The sequence below is a fragment of the Microcaecilia unicolor genome, chromosome 3 (genome assembly GCF_901765095.1).
Source record: "Microcaecilia unicolor chromosome 3, aMicUni1.1, whole genome shotgun sequence".
NCBI classification, from domain to species: Eukaryota; Metazoa; Chordata; class Amphibia; order Gymnophiona; family Siphonopidae; genus Microcaecilia; species Microcaecilia unicolor.
In genome coordinates, this window is record NC_044033.1 from 271,396,005 (window position 1) to 271,411,945 (window position 15,941).

The following is a 15,941-nucleotide window of genomic DNA, read 5'->3' on the forward strand; positions in this document are numbered from 1 at the left end:
TGAGGCCAGTAAAAGCATAGGCATGCATTATGGGGAGAAATTAGGGAGGCCCTGGACTGAGCCAACAGTCAGCAGCTGGATTGCAGATGGGAGAAAAACAGAGGTAAAAAGGAAGAAATGTCACACAAAACGATTGAAAAATAAAATCCATCAAGGAAAGAAAAGCTGTGAAGATTCCCTCTCCCTCCCCACCCCCCCCCCCCCCCCCCCCCCCCCCCCCCCCCCCCCCCCCCCCCCCCCCCCCCCCCCCCCCCCCCCCCCCCCCCCCCCCCACCATATTCTTGAGAATTCTGACTAGCATCTACATACACCTAAGTGCCCAAACTTTGGTACCTGTTAAATGCAATTTAAAAACAAAAAAGTAAAGCAGCCAATGTTAAAAATCTAAAAGACTATAAATCACAATTTTGTACAGGTCATTCATTTGCAAGAGACACCGAAGTTGGCATGGTCACAGTTTGTAGTATTTTTTCAAAGGTATCACTAAACAGAACATTTTGTAAAATACCCATATCCACAAGAAAATCATGCATTTGGTGGCACAGCCATTTTACAAAAATATATTTCAAGAACAGTGACATCGCTCAGGGCTCTGAACATATAAATGCAAGCTCTCTATGTATTTACACTTAAGTAGCAGAACTTACAAAACAGCACTTTTGAGGGAAGCCAACTGGTGGTAGGGGAAAGATCAGCATGGGTTACTGTTAAGATGTGTTATTTTACCACAAAATCATGCTATTTTAGCCCAGGTCCCACCTAGTTTCTAATAACCTGAGTTAACAGTAAAATACCACATCGTAACAGTAGCCCAGGTTAATAATTCCACTCTTCCCAAGTAGTCAAATTCCAAAACTCAATTATAGTGCCTGCATGATGTGCTTCTGAACACCAGTGAGGCGAGCACAATCTCCATTTAATCCCTCAAACCCAGATGAGCACTTAACTGATATTTATGCATGCGTGAACAGATGAACATGGCAATGTGGATGTTTAATGTTTTTTTGAAGTATAAATGTCCCTTCCAGGTTCCAATCTGAACATGCTGCAGATAGTAGTGACTTTTCTGACTTTGCTACCTACATGTGTACTGTAAATTAGCTTTTTGCACATGTAAATGGTGCCTAATGCTACTAAGATGACTTCCAAAAAGAGCAAAAAAATTCAAAACATTACAATTATCACCTCTACGAACATATTCCCTAGCTCCTGAATTTTGCAAATATATGTTTCTACGCCTGTACATAAGGCTCCTAAATTCCATAACATTTGAATTACACATGTTCATGTTGTATAAGTTGTGACATATGGACCTGCTTGTCTGTCAACTTAGGTAAACGCAGTTATAGAATGCACTACCTACAGACCTGAAATCGACGAAATAACCAACTTTCGTAAATCTCTGAAGACATACTTCTTCAACAAGGCCTACATAGAGAACCTATAACCTCATTAATCCACTTCACCAACCCACCCAGCTATGAAAGTCCACCTTCTATACTTAACCCTATCACTTCCTTCTTTCTTCCCTTACTTAATCTCTGCACATCACTAATTGTATCCGACACCCTCTAATGACAATGTCATAACAAAACTATGTAAGCCACATTGAGCCTGCAAATAGGTGGAAAAATGTGGGATACAAATGCAGTAAATAAAGCGTTAAATCCAGTTCTACCACGGTAATAAGTCCTCCCAGCACACTTCCTTGTTTACTGTTAGCATTATTCTAGGATATTTCCTTTATCGCATGTTATTGCAATATACATAAATATCTAAATTAATGAACAGGAAATTATTTTGAGTGCCACTTGAGTCATGGCCACAAATTCTGAATGTATTTTGTTTGAATTCAGTGATAATTTCCATGAAACATACATATTCATAACACAGCTACCACTGAGTATGTTTGTCTAATAAAACCACTGTATTACATGGAGTTTTTCAGACTATACTGCAATGAAAATCATCATCACTGGTTCAGTGTACATTCTGAATTACTCCATGCTAAACAATAAAATAAGTACAGAAATGTTATCAATGGCACATCATTCATGTATTTAGGAAAAGAAGTTAATTTTCTCTTGTTAGTGCAGTTATACAGAACACCCTTTATAATAAGTAATACTTTTATACAGCACAAATATTGTATTTTCATGTTTACACATATTACTTTAGCTGTGTCTACAGTCCATAGAGGCAGCTGATAAGATAATTATATCTAAGTATATTTTGTTGTGAAGTACTAAGGCATATTGTTGTAATATACCCAGCATTCAGGTTGGGCGAAAAAAAAAAAAAAAACCAAAGTACTGTAAGGTATTTTAAAACATGTCCAAACCCAAAGATAAGTAGATACAATGAATACCAGAGTGCTCAGCTTCTGATAAGCACATTTCATGCAACTCTCAGGTAAGTTCACTTGGAAATCTAGAGTTGCTATCAATCTAATCTTACTTAAATACCACAGAATGTTGTAATTAAACAACACAATCCAGTGTATTAGATCAACGCTACTTGTTTCAGCAGGAATACTTGGATGTGCCTACAAAAATATTTTTAAAGAAGCTCATGATACAAATGACATAGCAAAAAATAATTATATATATATATATATATATATATAATTCCAGTTAGACTAATCTTCAGCTTCTTGGGAATGTCAGAAATGCTCACATGTGAACATTAAAAAGGAAGCACAGCAACATGCTAGATTAACATCTGTCAAATCAAATTCTAAAGAGCAAAATAAAAATACGTCCCCTCTCCAGATGTATATTCATCGTATCTTATCTAGTAGTAGGGACAAACTAGTTGAATCAGCTGCTTGAAAAGGATTACAACACCTATTTTCAGTCTTATTCAAGTCAAGAGTAACTCATCCAATACAGTAGCCAGGTCATACTTTTCCCTTACATTCAGAAATCTTCTGATCTAAATAACCAATACTAAAAATGTATTCGATATCACAACATATCCACACAATATATCTGCCTAGTTAGAGATTCAGTTCAACTAAAGGTTTTCCTGTTTGAACTCGAGGAAATGACTTTTTATGCTATGCAATAACAAGAGCAGAAGTAAATCATATGACTAACTGTACAACATATTACTAGTCAGATCTTACTGTAAAACTATCCCTGCAAGCCAATATTAGAAGAGGTTAGCTAGTGTTTCTCAAGTGCGACTAAATATTTTTGCAACCATGACATAAAAAAAGAAAATTCTCAAATGCAGAGAAATATGTCAAAATCAAACTCCTCCAAAACTTTTGGGGTAGAATGCCTTAACCTACACCAAGTTAACAAAAAACCCTCATATACCAACATAGGTCGGTCACTTGCAATGGCCACCAGTTGGGGTGATTAAGGTAGGATACCCTGAAAACACATCCAGTATAGTTTGAACCAATACTGGGTCAGCTACTGTAATCATGAGAAAACCAGATTAGAAATGTTGAATGTGATTATACTGCTTAACCACAGGCATTCATTTGACAAGACAGCCCGGTCTCTATACAAGCTGCCCCTTATTTGTAAAGGTTATATATAGCATGCATACAAGGACATCAATTAAGGCCATCCACATCCACCCCCCTCCCCACAACCCCTCCACAGTGTGTTCAGAAGAGCTGCAATTATAAATGAATTTAGATCCTATTTAATTGCCAACTATTATGTTTCTACTATCATCCATGTTAATTAATTTACTTAATGTAGGAATGTATACATCATGAATCTGTGAAAAAAAAATCAAAATAAGTTTGCTAATTCTGTTCATAAATAGCTCAATTTTACTCTAAAAATCCATTCAAAAAGGAAACCAAAATCCTGTATTTATATTCTAGCTGAAAAAGTAGTTCACAACAAGCAGTAAGACATTACATTCATTTTGTAACAAAAAATGCTGATTTAAAATATGCCAAAAAACATAAATTCTAAAAACTTGAAGATTTCCCTGCACAAAAAAAAAAAAGGAATTAAGTAGCATCATTATCTATACCCTTGTCAAAGGAAATTACAGTGAACCTTCCCAGGAATACCCCCCATATTCTGGAACTCACTACCAGATCTGCTACGCCTAACTCAAGATTACCTCTACTTCAAAGAAAATGAAAGCCTGGCTGGTCTCTCAAACCTTTAATGCTTGGGGCAACTGTCCAATCACTCTACATCAGGATTTCTATACCTTACTCTTCTGTACATATGACTTGCCTTCAATTTAATCACTCCTTTATTTAAGTCAATGTCTTTGTCCTACCCATCTTGTCCCGTATAGTCTCAACTGCACTTGCCTCTTCAGCTGCTTATTAAGATGTTCGACAATATTATACTGACATTGCGAGCATTATGTTATCTGAATGTTCTAATGCATGTCTATTAAGGTGCTTCATTTGTATCATACGGAATCATGAATAGCATTATCTGTTACAGGAATGTTCAAGTGTATCATTTGTAGTGTGCCAATGTCTGTCATTTCTGTTATATGAAGTCTACTGTGCTGATAATTTCAGATACTGTATCAGGTCTTTGCTATTACTAGGATTAGTTTGCCTAACTTCAAGTTTACCTCATTAATTTTATACTTACATTCTGTCATTTCACTGTTGTTACATCATTAACACAATGCAAGTTATTTTGTCAAAATATATCTGTTGTATACTGCCTTGGGAGAATATCTTCATAAAAGGTGATTAATAATAGAAATAAGGCACTGTTACAAAAAGTGTACTGGAAAACCACCTTTTTCCTAACCTATACCTAAATTGGGGGTACAAGCTTAAACTTCCAAACAGCTTCTAACGCAAACAATTGCAGGAAACAAGACAGGAAAACCCCATTCCTGTAGGTTGCTTTAGTTTGAAAAAAACAATCTGACTTCCTGGTTACTATGATGTTCATTTTAAACATCCTTTCAAATTAACAAGAAAAACTGCGTGAGCTGAAAAGGCAGAAATTTAGGAAACAGTAAAGACTGCAGTTATTTACTTAGTTTTCATTATTTACTCAAAAACTGCTAGCTGGATGAAAAGGTTCAGATACTTCTAAACATTTGTAAGTAGACCCAGAAGAGGGAATAGTTCTTGGCTCTTTGCCAGGTGGTCTCCAACTTGGGAACCAGATTTGTTTTACATTTTACATGTAAAATTGTAGTCTGCTTGGATAATACAGTATATATATTGTTTTAACCTTCTTGACGTTAGAGACTTAGGTATAGGTATACTGGGGGCTAGAATGCCTGTTGGATGAATCACACCAAGCCAGTCATATTTAAATGAGGTTGACATTCTATCCCTTTTTCTTCTCATTGTATTCCTTCTTCAGTCTCCCAGTTGTTTTTATTAGATCCTTTTCATAGTGGTCTAATTAACATTGGATTGTACTTGATTGCTACTTAGAATTTTTTGTTTGTTTGTTTTTCATGCTGGATCAATATTTTTCTTTTCAATGTATTTATTACTTGTGAAATAAAATTTTTAAAAAAACTGCTAATACCAGGCACATGTGGCAGCATTATATACTTGGGTTATAAATGGGTGAATTTCCAATTCACTTCTCTGCAGTTACCTAAACACACAGTCTGCACTGTCCTAAGACCAGGCAAGTGAAAAAATAGTCTGGTTCACCACAAACCTGTTAAGGTCAGAAATTCTTGCATCAAGTAGTAAAAATAAATAACTCCCTCCATATCCCTCCTTAATTTTAGGGCTAGAATAGGAAGACAGTACAAATAATGTTAAGACATCCTTAGATAATTAAAAATGCCTTCTTAAATTTTAAGTGTGAAGGCCTAAAGTAACTGAATATAAATGAAAAAAAAAAAAAAAGCTGCCTTAACAGTGATCACATATCTACATACAGAATACTGGAAAAATAATGTTTTGGTTCTTTTCATTTTGCTTATGATTTAGATGCACCTGAACGTAGTAGTGGAAAATACATTAACAGTTTAACACCTATGTTTACTAAGGTGCGCTATAGGCGCGTTAGCGTTTTTAACATGTGTGAATGGTCTACGCTCTTTAAACACTAACGCGCACAAAGAAATTTATAGACACATTAGCGTTTAACACGCCTTAACTTTACAGGCGCGTTAGAAACACTAACACACCCTTAGTAAGCATACCCCTAAATATTCGTTATTTTCTTTAAGATAATAATTGTTTCAGAAAATACATCTATTATCGTATAAAGAAAAAAATCTAAGAACCAACTGCTCTATTTTGATGTGGAGTGCTTAAGTTTAATAATACATGTGGAAACCAAAATAGATTGTTGTGAAGAACTAAAGTAGGCCTACTAAATATTTTGACTGACAGTTACTTTAACTACTTTGTTATATATTCTCCATTTCAGCCATTATGCCCACAAGCATTGTATTAAAGTATTTATTTTTTTCTTAATGTCAGACTAATGCTTTATCACAGGATACTTATTACATTTTGGCTATGCTTTACTGAACTTCACAAATTTGGAACAACGTTAAAAGGGACTATTACAAAAGACATTCTCTTAAAAAAAAATAACTGGCGCCCCTTAGTGTTCAGTTAGAAGCTCTGTAAAACTACCACGTCCATGCAACATTTTTCAGACACTCCAGAAAGTTTTCTAAATCCTCAACTCCTTTGACAAACAAAAGCTAAAATGGGGCTCTGGGGCTGCTTATAAACTATGACCAAAACAGATAAGTTTAAAATTATTTTTTTAAAAACCCACATCATTGAACTTTCAGCCCTAATTTGTATTAAAAATTTCCTAACCTAACCTTGTACTTGTTAAATAATAGTGTTATTCAAGGACTTTAAGGCCATCTCTCTCCTGATTAACGTCACCAGCAGGCTAATTTCTTGAAAACACTGAAAACTATATTCCTTCATTGCTGGGCTTCCCCCAAATACATCTATCTTCCTCCGAGTAAAATTTACAGAACACTGAAGCTTTGACCAGTTCCTTCTTAAAGTACAAAAGAAACATGCACATGATTTAAATTTATACAACACCCTTTCAGGTGGGATAGAAAGTTGGGCCTAGATACTAAGTTTACAATGGAAAAGTCCCTTGAGTCAAATGTTTTGATTCAGACTCTTTTTCTAGCACCCCTGCTCATCTTACGACCAGGATTGATTACATATAAATTTTGTAAAACACAAAAAAGAACAATTTACATCACAGATGTTAACATCAATCCTCCCTCACCATTAATCTACTGATCTCCACCTTTCTCAGCTCATCCTCTTTCTTCCAATTCTTTGCATTTGCTTAACACCTCTTTTTCTACTTTCAAGCAGGAAAGGGAAATAACTGATGGAATACTCATCCAAACAAATAAAAAAGTTCGATTTTCCAATAATTTTGAAGTTCAAATACAAAGTGCAGTAAGCAGCTCAGTTTTCATTTGAAGGCCCGGCCGGTCTCACAATTTCCTAAATTACACCTTTTCCTTGCTGACCCTTAAAAGAAAAGTTTTTAGCACCTGGAAAGATTCCATTTTTTTCCACAAACATCAGTATACGGTTAGTTTAAAACATATACCATCACATTTTATGTGGCAGAAAACAAGTTTACACGGTTCATTACTTGTGATGTTAATGTACACAGTTCACCCCCCCCCCCCCCAGCAATTCTGATATCAGATATTATAAAACTGTTCAAATCACATCCTGTTGCTAACTACAACTACAAAACGCTCTCTCTAATCCATGCATATTAAGTCTTGTATCCTAAAAGGGCCAGCACACAACTGCACGTTTTCCCCCAGTACCCTTTTTCTTAACGTTTTAAATAATTGTTTCCCCCCTCCCTTCTTCATCGTTATTTTTTAAACCACAAATTCCTATCAATTTAAATGTGAACTACCACCTATGCTCGTTTTACTATTATAAACAAGTAGAGGTATGTTTTGATTTTCTACTGTTATCCCCTCTGTAACCTCATCCAGGAAGATTATAAAATCTCTATATTAGATATATTTTTTAAAAAAAACTGAGGGGGAGGGGAGACAGTAAGATGAGAAGTCAACAGCCCCACACGCCAGCGATAAACACACCAAAGCGTGGACTACTGCTCCTACTATGATCATTTCATTTAATTCTGCCTGGCTGTGTGATGTGCAATGAGGCCTGTCTTCCTCCCCAAGAGAAAGGGAGGGGTGGGGAGAGCACATTCCTGAGCACTTTGGATTTCCCCTCCCCCAACCTCTCCCAACTTTTCCTGCGCAACAATCAATCAACTTCCAGCCATTTCTCCCTACCGAGAGGAAAAAAAAAAACACGCGCGGCTTTTTCAAGTGTGCGCATACAAACCTACGGCTTTTGCCAGAAAAAAAGGAGTTATTAGTATTGGGTTGTTGTTTTTTTTTCCTTCAGGGGAGGGGCTTTACCTTCATCCAGAAGCCTTTCGAGGTGGTTAAAGATCCCGCAGAAGTTGGGCAGGCTGCTCATGAGCTTTTTGTCGTTCATCAGCTGCATCAAATAGTCTGGGGTCGGCTTCGGCTTCTCCTTCGTTTCCATTTCCCCAACCATATTCCAAAAAAAACTCCGGAAAAGGCGCCCACGCACAAAGACAGCTAAACACCAAAAACTACAAAAAAAAATAACGATGAAGAAGGGAGGGGGGCAATTTAAAACATTAAGAAAAAGTATACGTGGGAGAAATGAGGAAGAAAACTTAGCCCAAAAGATATATATTTAAATCTCACTTCCCCCTTTTCTTCCCCCTCCCCCAATGAGCAGCTATGGTCCGGTTTCTTTCGGTGGCGTTAGAAATCACTCTCCGGTCGAGGTGGCTTGGTAAGTAAAACAAAAACACCAAACAAGAATGACGACGAAGAAACAACGATAGAAAAATATATGTGTGTATAGCTCCTCTCCACAGTGTTCTGGTTCCCCTCTCTGCGCCCGCTGGTTTCCTCGGCAGCGATGAGAGCGAATGGGCGGCTACTGCTGCGTGCGGGAGAGCTGTTGTTCGTTATCCGCCTGCCCCGGCGCTGCCTCCCTTGTCCGCTCGCTCCCGCACTGGTCGCTAGAGCTTTCTCACTGGCCGCGCCGCCGCCACCGTCCGCCGCCTCCTCCACAGCCGCCGTCGCTGTCTCCTCGCGCTCTCTCTCGCGGAGGCTGTGGCACTGCAGGCTCCACTTCCCTTTCTCCCTCTGACTGAGCCTGTGCCCGCCTGTCGCACGCTTCCCTCCCAGTCCCCCCTCCTTCTTCAGTTCAGACTCGGGCAGCTTGGGGGGGGGGGGGGGGGGAAGAGGCGGCTGTTAATCAGGGGAAAGATATTTCCAGCCAGCTCTGCTCCACCCTTCGCCAGAATTTACGCCTCCCTCATTCTGGGCGGGAGGAGGCAGTACACATACATTCTGAACGAAGACTTAAAACGTTGTTTCCTCTCTATTTTTTTTTTTTTAAATGAAGGCGAGGAAACTGTCTTTTCTTTTACTTTTATTGTACCCGTTTTCTTAAGTTTATTTATTAAGGCAGGAAAGGAGTGTCTCGGCTCCGAACACCAAGCGCAACACTTGATGTAACACTTCCGCTGCGGCCGCCCCGCTCCCTCGTTTCTAGCGGTCACTGCGGGGCCCGAGTTCTCCCCCTCCCTCTCTAGCCATAGCTCTTCCTTGGCTATTGCCACGCGGAGACACGCTGCCACCTGCTGAGAGATTAGTCAGCCAAGCTCGCGCTGTTCTCCCTAAAAATTGATGGCGTACGTATTGACAGCCTGCGGCTGTGGTTTACATTTCTGTGCACACGGAACTTAGTTATAGCACAGACAGCAGGGTCAAATACACTAACGGAGCTAATTATAAATATACCCCCGTCTCATGCTATCCCTTGAAGGGGCAGGGTCAGGGAGCGAGAGGCGGAGTTTAAGACGATACGCTCACGTGATAGGGGTTCCCGGCACGCGCCCTCTAAAGCGCATGTGTAGGTTTTTATTTCTTTTTGTCGCCTGTAAAAGATTCTTGTTCATGTTTCCTAAGCGCAGATTTCTCTCGACTGTTTCTGGGAAAATAAAAAAAGGAAACAGTATAAGCTGGGGGAGGAGGAGGTTGAAGGTAAGTGGTATTTAGTTGTGCACGTGGTGTTGTTTTGCTGACAGGAAACCTATGAAACGGACCAGGGTTGATATAGCCATGCTGTACCTACGTTTTGCAGCTTTTCAAAAATAGTAGTTAATTTAGCTCTATGAAAAATCTATCAGCTTGCTCACGTTTATAAAATTTCATCAGATTTATATTTCACATGCCCGTGTGAAGTATGGGATAGGTGGATCCTGCTTGGAGAATTTCGTGTTCTAGTTTATGTGGTCATAGTATGTATAATGTATACACACGTATAGGTATGAGATACAGGATTCTGGGCAGGTATGAAATTGTGCTGGTCCTAAGCCCCTACTAAGGTCAAGCTGTTCCCCAAATAGGCATTTTGATTAAAATTACACACACAAACCCCTTTTGCACCCCCCCCCCCCTTTTGCAAATCTGGGCAATAGGGTTAAGTGACTTGCCCAGAGTCCCAAGGAGCTGCAGTGGGAAAGAAAATAAGATATCTTTAATCATGCAATTAATCACACACACACTGCAGCAATTAATCATCATAATTGCAGTTAGTAGGGGTACCGGGCAGGATGTCCCCTTCGCTGTGCGCTCCCTTGAACCCCTTCTCTGGGTGATTAATAGTATTCCACAGATCTGTGTGTTGGAATTACATGGCCAGCAGCTTAAAACCTTACGTATGCTGATTGGTTTTTAGTATGTTTAACTGCCCCCCCCCCCCCCCCCCCCCAGGATACACACCCTCATTTGTTGGGTATTCTGGAACATTTTGGGAGTTTTTCAGTTTTTTTTCTGAATTTTATTGTCCAAAGCACTACTAGAGTCTGTTGGTACACCCTGGTGGAGCTCGTTTCCCTTCACCAGGGCCCACTCTATCAAATTAATGTCTTGCCCCTTCTGGAGGATACCCACTTGAGATTGCACCTTTGGAAGACATATCCTTTGGCCGTTTGGGGACACATCCATTTATTTAATATGATTATCGCTTCACATTGGTTATACATGTTTCAAATGCTCCCTCTTTTTCTCTGACATAGGGAGGAACAGGAGATGGCACGCTTGATGCAAATTTACCTATGGTTGTGCAGGAGACCTTACATGCTGTTGGCACTGCTTCAGACCCCTAAAGTGCATGGCGGTATGAGACTGCTTAATATCCACTATTTGACAGTGGCCAGTGGTATATGATGCTTAATGATTGGTATCAGGAAACAGAGCATTTTTTGTTGCATTTTATTGAAACGCAGTTGATTCCAGAGGTGCATTTCAGCCAGATTTTGCATACTTCTGGCAAACTGCCATGAGGGGCTTTGGCGCATTTTCCTATACTAAGGTCTGCTCGGGAAGCGTGGCGCTGGATGTACAGAAGTTGCCACTTTTCCACCAAAGTCACTACATTTTTGTCCATTTGTAATAATCCAGCATTTTCTCTGGGGCAGGGCAGTAGTGTTTTTATTCACTGGGCAGAATCTGGTTTGGTGTATCTGGCAAAGGTAGTTACTGATGAAGGGAAATTGAAAGTGTTTGTTGATTTACAAAGAGAATACGCTATTTTGCTTACCCGTTACCTTGCTTATTTGCAGTTACAACACTATATTTCCTCGTTGCCTTGGTCTGACCTTATTGAAGACTAGTAAAAAGGCCCGTTTCTGACACAAATGAAACGAGCACTAGCAAGGTTTTCCTCGGCTCCCCTGCAGCCACCCATGTCCAGCGACCCTCCTCTCCCACTGCAGCCACCCATGTCCAGCGACCCTCCTCTCTCCCCTGCCCCCCCTCCAGCCACCCATGTCCAGCGACCCTCCTCTCTCCCCTGCCCCCCCCCCCTCCAGCCACCCATGTTCAGCGACCCTCCTCTGCACATGGATTAGCTGTGAGGCATGTTTTCTTTTTCCCCCAGGTTCTGCAGTTGACATCATAATGGCTACGGTGATGTCAGCCTGATCTACGGAGCATAGCAGACCAACTCGGAATGAGCCACGGTCCCAGGCAAGTCAGAACGTTGGAGGTGAGAATTATTATATAGGATGTACAAGATACTTTATCTGAAGCGTGTACTTTGGGCTCCCTGTGCCCCTGAAATTTCATCATTGTCATTTAAAGGATACCACTTCTGACCTTAGTTAAGCAGCTCTGACTGAGAAATGGTCTCGGGACCTCAATTGTATACACTTTCTGTGGAGCACTTAAGTCGCTTTATACTCCACCTCTCCAAGCAGCATGTGAATATGTTACACAGAGAACTTTTATATAAATTTGCTGTTCGTTTGCATACATCTCCACGCCGAGCATATCGAGCGGGTCTCCGCTTTGGGTATGCTTGTCAGAAGTGTGGCCTCGCCCCACCCTCTCTGGGTCATATGTTTTGGTAGTGTGCTTTTACTACCAGATTCTGGAGGGGTATGCTTCACACTTTGATTGTCTGTTGGAGTTGTGCGCTTTGACCCTCCATCTACATCTATAGGGACTCTGTGCACTTTGATCCTCTTATCTATACATATATGGACCCTGTGCTATCAGGATTTAAAGGGTTCCTCGGCAGGGTAGTGTTGTGTGGATTGAATGTGATTCTGTTGAGCAGGCTGGTGGACTTAGGGCCCACAGTACAACGCTGGTGCATGCTGGTCATTACACAACTGCAAGTAGAGTGTCAGGGCATCTGAAATTTTGAGGACCCAGTAGGTCTCCGCTTTACTGCTACCTGGGTAACCTTTTGGCAAACTTTGCCCCCTCAGGTGCTTACATAACATAGTAGATGACTTCAGAAAAGACCTGCACAGTCCATCCACTCTGCCCAACAAGATAAACTCACGTGCTACTTTTTGTGTATACCTTACCTTGATTTGTATCTGTCATTTTCAGGGCACAGACCGTATAAGTCTGCCCAGCACTATCCCTGCCTCCCAACCAGCCCCCCCTCCCACCACCGGCTCTGCCACCCAATCTCGGCTAAACTTCTGGGGATCCATTCCCTCGGAACAGGATTCCTTTATGTTTATCCCATGCATGTTTGAATTCCGTTACCGTTTTCCTCTCCACCACCTCCCGTGGGAGAGCATTCCAAGCATCCACCACTCTCTCCGTGAAAAAATACTTCCTGACATTTTTCTTGAGTCTGCCCCCCTTCAATCTCATATCATGCCCTCTAGTTCTACCGCCTTCCCATCTCCGGAAAAGGTTCGTTTGCGGATTAATACCTTTCAAATATTTGAACGTCTGTATCATATCACCCCTGTTTCTTCTTTCCTCTAGGGTATACATGTTCAGCTCCGCAAGTCTCTTCTCATACGTCTTGTAACGCAAATCCCATACCATTCTCATAGCTTTTCTTTCCACCGCTTCAATTCTTTTTACATCCTTAGCAAGATACGGCCTCCAACGATTTATACAGGGGCATTAAAACCTCTTTTCTTCTGCTGGTCACTCCCCTCTCTATACAGCCTAGCAACCTTCTACTTACGGCCACCGCCTTGTCACACTGTTTCGTCGCCTTCAGATCCTCAGATACTATCACCCCAAGATCCCTCTCTCTGTCGGTACCTATCAGACTCTCCCCGCCTAGCACGTCTCCTGTGGATTTCTACTCCTTAAGTGCATCACTTTGCATTTCTTCGCATTGAATTTTAATTGCCAAACCTTAGACCATTCTTCTAGCTTCCTCAGATCCTTTTTCATGTTTTCCACTCCCTCCCGGGTGTCCACTCTGTTACAAATCTTAGTATCATCCGCAAAAAGGCAAACTTTACCTTCTAACCCTTCAGCAATGTCACTCACAAATATATTGAACAGAATCAGTCTCAGCACCGATTCCTGAGGCACTCCACTCACCTTTCCCTCCAAGCGAATTCCATTTACCACCACCCTCTGGCGTCTGTCCGTCAGCCAGATCCTAATCCAGTTCACCACTTCGGTCCTATCTTCAGCCCATCCAGTTTGTTCAAGAGCCTCCTGTGGGGAACCGTGTCAAAAGCTTTGCTGAAATCTAGGTAGATTACATCTATAGCACATCCCTGATTTAATTCTCCAGTCACCCAGTCAAAGAATTCAATGAGATTCGTTTGGCACGATTTACCTTTGGTAAAACCATGTTGTCTCAGATCTTGCAACTTATTGGCTTCCAGGAAATTCACTATCCTTTCCTTCAGCATCGCTTCATTACTTTTCCAATAATTGAAGTGAGGCTTACTGGCCTGTAGTTTCCAGCTTTTTCCCTATCACCACTTTTGTGAAGAGGGACCACATCCACCGTTCTCCAATCCCACGGAACCTCTCCCATTTCCAATGATTTATTAAATCTTTAAGAGGACCCGCCAGAACCTCTCTGAGCTCCTTTAATATCCTGGGGTGGATCCCGTCCAGTCCCACGGCTTTGTCAACCTTTAGCTTTTCAAGTTGTTTATACACACTCTCTTCCGTGAATGGTGCTATATCTACTCCATTTTCATTTGCACTTTTGCCAGTCCATCGCGGTCCTTCTCCAGGATTTTCTTTTGTGAAAACAGAACAAAAGTACCTATTTAGCAAATTTGCTTTTTCTTCATCTTTATCTGAGCTACATCCCACTTAACCAATAAGCTCTCCAGGTCAGATTCCCATCTAGCTTTAACCTCCCAATAGTCCTTCCTTTGCGCCAGGGGCTGGATTCATTTAAAGAGCCCTGAGATCGTGAGCCTCTCAGTCACCACTAATTCAAAATATATCTTTAATTTGGAGCCCAATTACAACTTCAAAATATTGAGGTCAAGGGAAGCAATGTAGTGCTTGGGTTGACAAAAAGCAAATAAGTCTCCCCATCTCATGTCCATCTGTTGCTGAAATGCCTCCAAGCTCAACATTGTCTCCTCCCCAGTGAGCACATCTGCCACCAAATTATAGCCTTGAGTTTCCCAGCGCTCGAACACAACTTTCCAGACTGGGGGGAACTGCAAGTTGCCCCTAATCAGTAATTGATCTGTGTCCATGGAAGCATTCCCCAACCACTGAGTCAGCCTATTCCAGGTATTTTTAGGTGCTTGAATAATTCACTTCTTCCCAGGGAGTAAGATAGGATATGAGCTGGAGCCTGCCAGAGAGATCTGATGTTATAAAGTGCATAGAGTAATTGTTCATACAGAAGAGAAGTATAGTCTGACCTGTCAAATAACCAATGTTCAGATGATGTAATAGGCAAGCATAATTATATAATTGTAAATCAGGCAGGCCCAGGCCCTCATTCTGCCAATTGCCATCTAAATATGGGAGGCGTAGTTTTGCCTTTTTCCCGCTCCAGCAATATCTGGTAAGCAATTTGGACACCTGTAAAAGGTCCTTCTTAAGAAGGCATATTGGCAGAACTTGAAGCATGTAAAGCCATTTGGCCTTTGAACCGGACTAACAGGGCTCTTACCCACATTCCTGGTCTTCACAGCATATATTGATATATTCCTTAACGATACTTTGATTTTGTCTCGTATAACTCTTCACAATGTAATCCATAACCGAATTGTAACAAAATGTAATTTCCATCATTCATAATGTATTGTAAGCCACTTTGAGCCCGCAAAAAGGTGGGGAAAATGTGGGATACAAATGCAATAAATAAATAAAAATAAATAAATATATGTCATTAATAGAGACCAGCGTTTTCGATCTAAGCTGTTTAAGCATGATTATAATAGGAGAAAGAGGAGTGTTATAGAGCCCCAAGGCAAACAATATTCCAGGAGAGGGCAGAGCGGGTTACAATTCTCATTCATCGGGCCTAAACAGATATGGCCCGTCTTCCTGGCACCTGTTTCGCTGCACTCCACCTGGTATCCTTCAGTCCAAACAGCGACCTCCAGGCTATCTTTTATGGGCTAGAATGTCAGGATGCAGACCAAGATCCATCCCTCTGGGCTGCCGCCACTACT

General features: G+C 40.9%; 1 protein-coding gene and 1 long non-coding RNA gene across 9 annotated transcripts in view; one reads left to right on the forward strand and one right to left on the reverse strand.

The window, feature by feature from the left end:
• Positions 1-9,217, reverse strand: part of QKI (QKI, KH domain containing RNA binding) — a 552,778-nt gene extending 543,561 nt beyond the window's left edge. For all 8 annotated transcript variants that reach the window (XR_003941579.1, XM_030198090.1, XM_030198088.1 and 5 more), the window contains exon 1: positions 8,380-9,217. Coding sequence is in view for 7 of the 8 variants with exons in the window: in XM_030198090.1 (XP_030053950.1) it covers positions 8,380-8,521 (142 nt within the window). In the remaining variant the exon portion in view is untranslated. The remainder of the gene's footprint in view (positions 1-8,379) is intronic.
• A 661-nt stretch (positions 9,218-9,878) lies between these two features.
• Positions 9,879-11,990, forward strand: LOC115465041. Its single transcript, XR_003941306.1, has 3 exons — positions 9,879-10,050; positions 11,088-11,188; positions 11,951-11,990. It is a non-coding gene; the product is annotated as an uncharacterized LOC115465041 (long non-coding RNA).
• The last annotated feature ends 3,951 nt before the right edge of the window (positions 11,991-15,941 follow it).